At 51.3% G+C, this 9,541-nt stretch overlaps 1 protein-coding gene across 2 annotated transcripts in view; it reads left to right on the forward strand.

Moving 5' to 3' along the window:
- Nucleotides 1-6,789, forward strand: part of EFNA2 (ephrin A2) — a 182,254-nt gene extending 175,465 nt beyond the window's left edge. For both annotated transcript variants that reach the window (XM_083421970.1, XM_083421969.1), the window contains exon 5: nucleotides 6,103-6,789. In XM_083421970.1, coding sequence (XP_083278096.1) covers nucleotides 6,103-6,230 — 128 coding nt within the window. In that variant the 3' untranslated portion in view covers nucleotides 6,231-6,789. The remainder of the gene's footprint in view (nucleotides 1-6,102) is intronic.
- The last annotated feature ends 2,752 nt before the right edge of the window (nucleotides 6,790-9,541 follow it).

Genomic DNA, 9,541 nt, shown 5'->3' on the forward strand with positions numbered 1-9,541 from the left:
AACGCTTTGCTAATGAAAGAATAAACGGCTTTTAAAAAATATATTTAAAAACCCGGGTGGTTATGGGCTGTTAGGCATGTCAGTTTCTCATTTCTTTCCCCACCCTTAAATTTCAGTCGCCACATCAGTTTGTGAATCTCCCCCCCCTATAAAAAAGCCAATGTTTTTCTGCAAATTTATCCTAACTACATCTAATTGCATGCAGTTTCACTAATTGGCACATTGTTGCAAAGCGGTTTTCTGACGGCTGCGCTGACTGGGGCCGATGGGGCTATAGTCCCAAAAATCCGGAGGACAGCAGGTTCAGAGAGGCTGAGATATAGGGTTGCCGCTTTAGGGAACCAAATGTCCTATAGGACTCCAACCTATCTGGGCATAAGCTGCATTGATCTTAGTGGGACATACCTTGGTGTAGACACGGGTGGCGCTGTGGGTTCAACCACAGAGCCTAGGGCTTGCCGATCGGAAGGTCGGCGGTTCGAATCCCCGCAATGACGGGGTGAGCTCCCGTTGCTCGGTCCCTGCTCCTGTCCACCTAGCAGTTCGAAAGCACGTCAAAGTGCAAGTAGATAAATAAGTACCATTCCAGCGGGAAGGTAAACGGCATTTCTGTGCGCTGCTCTGGTTCGCCAGAAGCGGCTTAGTCCTGCTGGCCACATGACCCGGAAGCTGTACGCCGGCTCCCTCGGCCAATAAAGCGAGATGAGTGCCGCAACCCCAGAGTCGGCCACGACTGGACCTAATGGTCGGGGGTCCCTTTACCTTTACCTTTAGACCTGCGTAGGACCTCACTGTAAGGCTGCTGCCTGGAACCCATTTACGAAGGAATACATCCCATTGGAAGTTAGTAATAGTAATTATTATTATTATTATTACTATTATTATTATTATTATTATTATTACTATTACTATTTTATTTATGCCCCGCCCATCTGGCTGGGTTTCCCCAGCCACTCTGAGCAGCTCCCAACAGAATATTAAAAACACGATAAAACACCAAACATTAAAAGCTTCCCTAAACAGGGCTGCCTTCAGATGTCTTCTAAAAGTCTGGTAGTAGTTGTTCTCTTTGACATCTGGTGGGAGGGCGTTCCACAGGGTGGGTGCCACTACCAAGAAGGCCCTCTGCCTGGTTCTCTGTAACCTCACTTTTTGCAGGGAGGGAACTGCCAGAAGTCCCTCGGGAGATGGACCTAAGTGTCTGGGCTGGACGATGGGGGTGGAAACGCTCCTTCGGGGATACTGGGCCGAGGTCGTTGAGGGCTTGAAAGGTCAGCATCAACACTTTGAATTGTGCTCAGAAACATCCCAGAAGCCAGTGTAGGTCTTTCAAGACCGGTGTTTTGTGATCTTGGTGGCCACTCCCAGGCACCAGTCTGGCTGCCGCATTCTGAATTAGTTGTAGTTTCCTTCAAAGGTAGCCCCACGGACAGCGCATTGCAGTAGTCCAAGCGGGAGATAACTAGAGCATGCACCACTCTGGCCAGACAGTCTGCGGGCAGGGAGGGTCTCATCCTGCGTACCAGAGGGAGCTGCCCTGGACACAGAATTGACCTGCACCTCCATGGACAGCTGTGAGTCCAAAATGATCCCCAGGCTGCACACCTGGTCCTTCAGGGGCACAGTCACCCCATTCAGGACCAGGGAGTCCTCCACACCCGCCCACCTCCTGTCCCCCAAAAACTGTCCTTCTGTCTTGTCAGGATTCAACCTCAATCTGTTAGCCGCCATCCATCCTCCAACCGCCTCCAGACACTCACACAGGGCCTTCATCGCATAGCTTCGCAGCGGTCTGTCTTGTTTGCTGAAGGTCCCAGGTTCATAGAGTCAAATCATTGTGGAGTTGAAAGGGACCCTGAGGGTCATCTAGCCCAACCCCCCTGGAATGCAGGAATCTCTCACCCAATGTGGGACTTGAACCCACAACCCTGAGATTAAAAGCCTGGTGAGGATGCCAGCAAGCTGGTAGGTATCCAGAGGAGAGCGACTAAGATGATCAAGGGTCTGGAAACCAAGCCGTACGAGGGATGGTCGAAAGAGCTTGAGTGTGTTTAGCCTGGAAAAGGGGAGACTGAGAGGAGCTATGATCAGTGGCGTAGCGTGGCTCACTCACTCTCTCTCACTGCAGTGCTGGCTGTGCGAATCCGATCCAAGCCGCCGGGTCGCCGCCCACTGTGGAAGGGAGGGTGCCAGGCGTGCAGTGCGGTGCGGAGAGAGAGCGAGGGACTATCTGGGGGAGGGACAGTGCAGCGGGGGGGGGGCGCAAATTACTTGCCTTGCCCCGGGTTAGGGGGCGCAACTTACTTGCCTTGCCCTGGGTGCTGACAACCCACGCTACGCCACTGGCTATGATAGCCATCTTCTGATATCTTAAGGGCTGTCACAGGGACGATGGACCAGGCTTGGTTCTCCTGCTCTGGAGGGGCTGGACTCGGACCCAGAGCGGTTGAGGTCCCTTCAAACTCTACATTTCTGTCATTCTATGCTCTACCAACGGAGCTATTTATGCTCCCTGCGTATCCTTCCCTCTTCTGTGATTACGACAAGCATTTTGCTCATAATAATCCTGGACGGTGAAGGGGGAGGCAGCGGTGGAGCCGAACGCGGAACACAAAGGGGGGATTGGCATCTGTGGATATTGTTGTTCTTTCCCTCCCCTCCTCCCCTGGCTATGATCCTGCAAAAAGCACCCTTAATCCCGTCGTAAACTTTAAAAGACGAGACAAGCCGAGGGAACGGCGTTTGCAGTAATTTAGCCGACGCATTTCTGCGCCGCCGGCTGACGAGGCGCCTTTTGCAGGCGAGATTATCGAGTGGGCGAGAAGCAGCCGCCCTTTGACCCCTCGACCGCAGGCAGGGCCAATAATAATAATAATAATAATAATAATAATAATAATAATAATAATATATTTATACCCCGCCCATCTGGCTGAGTTTCCCCAGTCACTCTGAGCGGCTTCCAATCAAATGTTAAAAATAATACAGCATTAAATATTAAAAACTTACCTAAACAGGGCTGCCTTCAGATGTCTTTTAAAAAGAAGGCAGCTGCTTATTTCCTTCACATCTGAAGGGAGGGTGTTCCACAGGGCGGGCGCCACCACCGAGAAGGCCCTCTGTCAGGTTCCCAGGAACCTCACTTCTCCCTGGGAGGGAACCGCCAGAAGGCCCTCGGAGCTGGACCTCAGTGTCCGGGCTGGACGATGGGGGTGGAGACGCTCCTTCAGGTATACAGGACCGAGGCTGTTTAGGGCTTTCAAGGTCAGCACCAACACTTTGAATTGTGCTCAGAAACATCCCTGGAGCCAATGCAGATCTCTTAGGACCGGTGTTATGTGGTCCCGGCAGCCACTCCCAGGCACCAGTCTAGCTGCCGCATTCTGGATTAATTGCAGTTTCCAGGTCACCTTCAAAGGTAGCCCCACGTAGAGCGCATTGCAGTAGTCCAAGCGGGAGATAACTAGAGCATGCACCACTCTGGCGAGACACTCCACAGGCAGATAGGGGCTCATTCTGCGCACCAGATGGAGCTGGTAGGCAGCCGCCCTGGACACAGAATCAACCTGTACCTCCATGGACAGCTGTGAGTCCAGAATGACTCCCAGGCTGCGCACCTGGTCCTTCAGGGGCACAGTTACCTCATTCAGGACCAGGGAGTCCCCCACACCTGCCCGCCCCCTGTCCCCCCAAAACAGTCCTTCTGTCTTGTCAGGATTCAACCTCAATCTGCCAGGCCACCAGCCCCCAAGAGGCGTCCTTGGCGCTGGAAGAGGTTGGCAGAGCTCCACAGGCTGGCCAGGGTCCATTGAGCAAAAAAATAAATAAAAATGCCTCCCGTTTATTTTGAAATGGACTCTTGCCTGCGAGAGGCAGCCAGAGGGCGGCTTGTGAGCTTGTCAACACGCAGCCCTTTCCCTCTGAGTCCTGACCCTCTTCCTTTCTGCACACCCACACTGCCCACAAGAGAAAGCTGGCAACCTGGGCGGCTGGGCTGGGGCCAGGAAACGGCGAGATGAAAACGGAGCCGGGTTGCAGAAATGCACCGTCCAGCGAGGAGCCCGGCTGCTGGGTGAGGCCAAAGGGGGACCCGTCTAGTCCAGCGTTCTGTTCTCGCAGTGGCTGGCCGGATGCCCTGAGCGCAACAGGATGTCTCCCCTCCTCAGGAATCTCTCCAGCAAGTACCGTATTTTTCGCTCTATAAGACGCACCAGACCACAAGACGCACCTAGTTTTTGGAGGAGGAAAACAAGAAAAAAGATATTCTGAATCTCAGAAGCCAGAACAGCAAGAGGGATCTCTGCGCAGCGAAAGCAGCAATCCCTCTTGCTGTTCTGGCTTCTGGGATAGCTGCGCAGCCTGCATTCGCTCCATAAGACGCACACACATTTCCCCTTACTTTTTAGGAGGGGAAAAGTGAGTCTTATAGAGCAAAAAATACAGTAGTATTCAGAAGCATCGCTGCCTCCCAAAACCACTGCACAAAAGGAAGTCCTTCTTTGCAGGGTGCACTGTTAAACTATGGAATTTCCTCCCACATCGGGCAAGGAGCGCCACAAACATGTGCTTCCTCCATAATAATAATAATAATAATAATAATAATAATAATAATAATATTTATACCCTGCCCATCCGGCTGGGTTTCCCCAGCCACTCTGGGCGGCTCCCAACAGAATATTAAAAACACAATCAAACATTAAAAACTTCCTAAACAGGGCTGCTTTGAGATGTCTTCTAAAAGTCAGATAGTTGTTTATTTCCTTGACATCGGTTGGGAGGGCACCCCCACCAAGAAGGCCCTCCGCCTGGTTCTCTGTAACCTCACTTCTCGCATGGAGGGAACTGCCAGAAATCTCCCAGAGATGGACCACAGTGTCCGGGCTGGACGATGGGGATGGAGATGCTCCTTCGGGGATACTGGGTCATTTAGGGCTTTCAAGGTCAGCACCAACACTTGGAATTGTGCTCGGAGACATACTGGGAACCAATGTAGGTCTTTCCGGGCCGGTGTTATATGGTCTTGGTGGCCACTCCCAGTCACCAGGGGCATAGGAAGAGGGGTGCAATTTGATCAAATCAAATGAAAAGATTTGACAATAAAAATATCTATCTATCGATAGGTATTACTTAATATACTTTAAACCAATTCCAGTGTTTTTTGTACATTATATCATCTGCCTTGGGTTGAACCTCTTTCCAGTCTATTGTATTGTTGACTTCCTTCCACCTCATTATGGTTTTCTCTGTTGAAGTTTTGATCCTCCTGATTTCTCATTTTCCCTGTTAATCATGCCATCTCTGCATAGTCCAATAGTTTCATCTGCCAGTCCACCTTCATCTTATCATCTTTCCAACTCTGGGTGAGCAACATCCTTGCAGCTGTTACGTAGCGTACATAAACAGTCTTTTCAGTTCTTTCGGTTTCTCTGCACCTACAGTTCCTAACAAAAAGCCTTCTGGGTTTTTTTTAACAAAGGTCATTTAAAACATTTTTTTCAACTCATTACAAATCATCTCCCAGAATTCTGTAATGGTTCTAGGGGTTGCTCCTGCGTCAGCCAGTGCAAACACCTGGCTGGCAGAATCTGTCAATCGCTGGCAGAATCTGTCAGTGAGCGTTTCTTAAACTTCTTCCAGCAAAGAAGCTATTTGACGCCTAGTCTTCTCCTACTCTCTTTGCACGAAAGCCTTCTGCGCAAGGAGCGCGTAGGCAGCGGAGGACCTCTACTCTCCCCGCTGGTCCCCGGCAAGGAGTCATGGGACCGCCTCCCCGCTTCCCCCATCTGCCCCCCTTCTCCACTGGTGCTACGCTGATTCTCTTCCCCAGAAGATGGGCTGCCTCTCCCAATCCTGGGACGCTCTCCGGAATCCCTCTGGATTTTGCTCTCTCCTTCCGGCACTGATGGCAGTTCCCTGACAAATTCCTTTATCGCTTTACAGTTCCACCACATGTGGAGAAAGGTGCCTTCCTTTTCCTTACATTTCCAACCATCATTTGACCTTGCTCCGAACATTTTCGCTTATTTGCTGGGAGTCAAATACCCAGCGGTACATCGTTCACTCCCTCTTTCCCTTCTTATACCCCCCTCTTTTGTTTCCTTGCAGACGATTCTCTCTACGAGTCCCCAGAGCCGATATTCACCAGCAATAACTCTTGCCACAGCTTCCGGGTCCCCGAGACTTTCTTCGTGGTGGTGGTGGTCCCGGTTTTCTGGACTATCCTGACTTCCTAGCCCTGCTAGGTGAGGACAGAAGAGGAAGAAAACCGGAGCTCTTTTCAGCAGCCGCTGGGGGAAAAAACGAGGGGGGGAGGATTGAAAAAGCGAGAGAGAGAGAGGGCGTGAACGAAGAATGAAGAGAGAACTTGCGGCGATGACTTTGTTCAGTTTTGTGTGGGGAGGGAAGGGTGTGTAGTCAACGGATCTCTGAACTGCGGTCTCAGCCACAGACGAGCTTGCGGATCGGGGCACCTCAGACAGCCAGGTGGACGGACCCTGCCTCCATTTCCCAGGTCAAGCCACTGTTACGGTTCACAACCGGGCCCCCGCTACACCCCGTCAGATCTGGGGCTGCGGAAGGATCAGCGAGATAGCTGGACAGAGAAGGCAAGAGACCGGTTTCTGAAAGCCTGCGGCGGGAGGCAAGCAGGTTCTGTGCTTCCAAGACGCTCTGCGGACCATTTTCGTCTGGCCGGGATACAACCCCATTGGGGGGGTTTCTGTTTCACCTCCCCCACCCCATGGGGTTTTGCTTTTCAAAATTTCTAGACCAAATATAGTCTCCTTCCTTGAACCCCCCTCTGTTTCTTCCTTCCAGCTTCGTGGTTTTGGGTTTTTTTGTGCTGGTCTTTTTTCTGCAACTGGAACCGAAAGAGACACCTTCTGTTTCCCCCCCTTTCTCTCTGTGTCCCCTTGGACAAAGGCGGGCAGCCCGTTCAACCACGGTGGCCAGATTTCCTGACTCGCAAAACGCACACACCAGGCAGCTAGGATTGGGGGGTCTAGGAGCCAAAGGGGACCAGCGGCACCCCGAACCACACAGAGGACTAGAATCCTGCTCTGCCCAAATCAGCCTTTGCTTCAGACCCACCCCCCACCCCCCGTTTCTGTTAACTATTGTTGGTGCAGCGGACCCACTGCTATCCGGACCCAGGAGGTCAAACCGACGCCTCGCCTGTTGCGTAAGACGTCGCCGGTCTACGGGAGAGGAGATGTTCTGCCCGTCGCTCCAAAGAGGAGGACAATGGACTTGACACGATGGCTGGGCAAGGGGTTTGCAGTGCCGTGGGAGGGTTGCTTTTAAACCCCGTGAGGAGTTGGGGGAAGGCGGGGAAGAGACCAGCACATGGTACAGCCAACTATGTATGACACAACTGGGTGAGCGATGGAGGTTGTCTTGTCTGTGTGTCCATCCCCACCTCAAACAGGCTGCTTGGGGCATCATCCGCAAGTGTTTGTCAACAGACACCAGGGTCCCAGAGAGCCCAACTCTAAGCAGTGGGGTGTTTGGGGTCGACAGCCCTGCTCCCTGCACTCGCCTGCGTCATCCAGCGAAAATTGCCCATGGCCCTCCGGTCAAAATCCCCCAGAGGGAGGACCACACCCCCAAAATCCAATGGTGGGCATCCAATGTGGATTTGAGTAAGAACCACCTCCCAAAATTGAGCCCAGCTGGTGTCAAGAGTGGCCCTGATGGCACTTAGGAAAGGAAGTCTACACGGTCAAACCTTGGTTCCCAAACGGCTCCGTTTTGGAACGTTTCCACTCCCAAAAACGCCGAAAACCCAGAAGTAAATGCTCCGTTTTTCGGAAGCCGAATGTCCGACGCGGCTGCCGTTTGAGTGCAGGAAGCTCTTGCAACCAATCGGAAGCCGTGCCTCGGTTGTCGAACGGGCTTCCGGAACGGATTACGTCCGACAACGGACTGTATTGGGTTTTAAAGACATAAAATTGGGTTTATATAGGAGAGTTAAAGCTGGGAAACAGGAGCGCAACAGGATCTCTCCCCTCCTTCGGGAATCTCTCCAGCAAGTACCGTAGAAGAGCAAGAGGGATCACTGCGCAGCGAAAGCAGCAATCGCTCTTGCTGTTCTGACTTCTGGGACAGCTGCGCAGCCTGCATTCGCTCCATAAGACGCACACACATTTCCCCTTACTTTTTAGGAGGGGAAAAGTGAGTCTTATAGAGCGAAAAATACGGTAAATGCTCCCTTTTTCAGAAACTGAATGTCCGACGCGGCTTCCGTTTGAGTGCAAGAAGCTCTGGCAACCAATCGGAAGCCGTGCCTCGGTTGTCGAAAGGGCTTCTGGAACGGATTACGTCCGACGATAGAGGTTTGACTGTACATGTTGGATGGGCCTGCTGTAGATAATCTTCCTTCTGGGGTATGGGATGCCCGTAAAACGCCCGCCATCGTGCCCATCTGTCATTCCCCACTAAATTCCTGTGGGCCCCTCATCTGGGCAGCACAGCCAGGGGGCAGCCAATTTGGGGGTTGGGGGAAGAAGTGAAAGGACCACACACCAATTTCCTGGGGGGCTACACAGGCCAAGTTTGCCCCCCCCCAGCTCTCCTCGCTTGACCCCAGGTGTGCCATACCTGAGAATAGCACAAGAATCCCAGAATGACCCTTGCTTGCGTTGCTGCTGTCGGGAGGTCAGGAAGGGACGGATCCACTGGTCTACTTTAACGGCTAAGGAAACGAGATTTTTGATCCCTAAAATATTATCCAAATTCTTGGTTCCTCCTCCCTCCCTCCCTACCTCCCCCCCCCCCCACCGAAAAAGGAAACAGGATTCTCCACCCATCACGGAACTGTAGCAAGAATACTTCGTCCCCCAAGACTGCCTCCCTGGTGCTTAATCATTTTTCGATGGATATCTTTTTTTCCGTTCTCGCCAGGCGGGGGCCGGCAGGGACGGGGACCCTGCAAAACAGCAAATACGACCCCCCCCCCCCCCGTCTTTCTCTGAGCCAAGGGACTTGTTTGGAACAGCTGTTCTATTCCTGTACATATTGCCACCAGGCGTAATACTGTGATTATGAATTATTATGAATTATTATTATTATTATTATTTTTTAACGCCTCTTTGCCGAGAATGAATGGTTTTGATGGACGGGTTTTTTTCTGTTATTATTTTAAGTTTTAATTTCCTTGGGGAGGGTGGGGAAAATGTTGTCGGTTGGTTGTGTTTTTAATTTTTAAAAATAGAAACCTAAAATTCTTTCTTTTTTTAAAAAAAAACCTGCAATAATCTCTCGACGATCAAAAAATGTTTTTCAAATGACCTGCTCCCGCCTTCGCTTCGTCCTCATTCAGTCCTTTGTAAACCACGCAGAGTTGCGTTTCTTGGAAACAAATCGACACACACAAACACACACACAAAATGCATTTATTAAAAAAACCGGGTTCTTATATGAACCGCCGTGTTCGCCTTTTAAAAAATAAACAGGGGAAGGAGGCCAGATTTTTGATACAGCGAGAGAAAACGTCTCACTGGTTTTCCTCCAGGTGTTTTCCAAAGAGGCTTCGTAGTTTTAAGGT

This window comes from Podarcis tiliguerta (assembly GCF_965153285.1).
Source record: "Podarcis tiliguerta genome assembly, chromosome: 18".
NCBI lineage: Eukaryota > Metazoa > Chordata > Lepidosauria > Squamata > Lacertidae > Podarcis > Podarcis tiliguerta.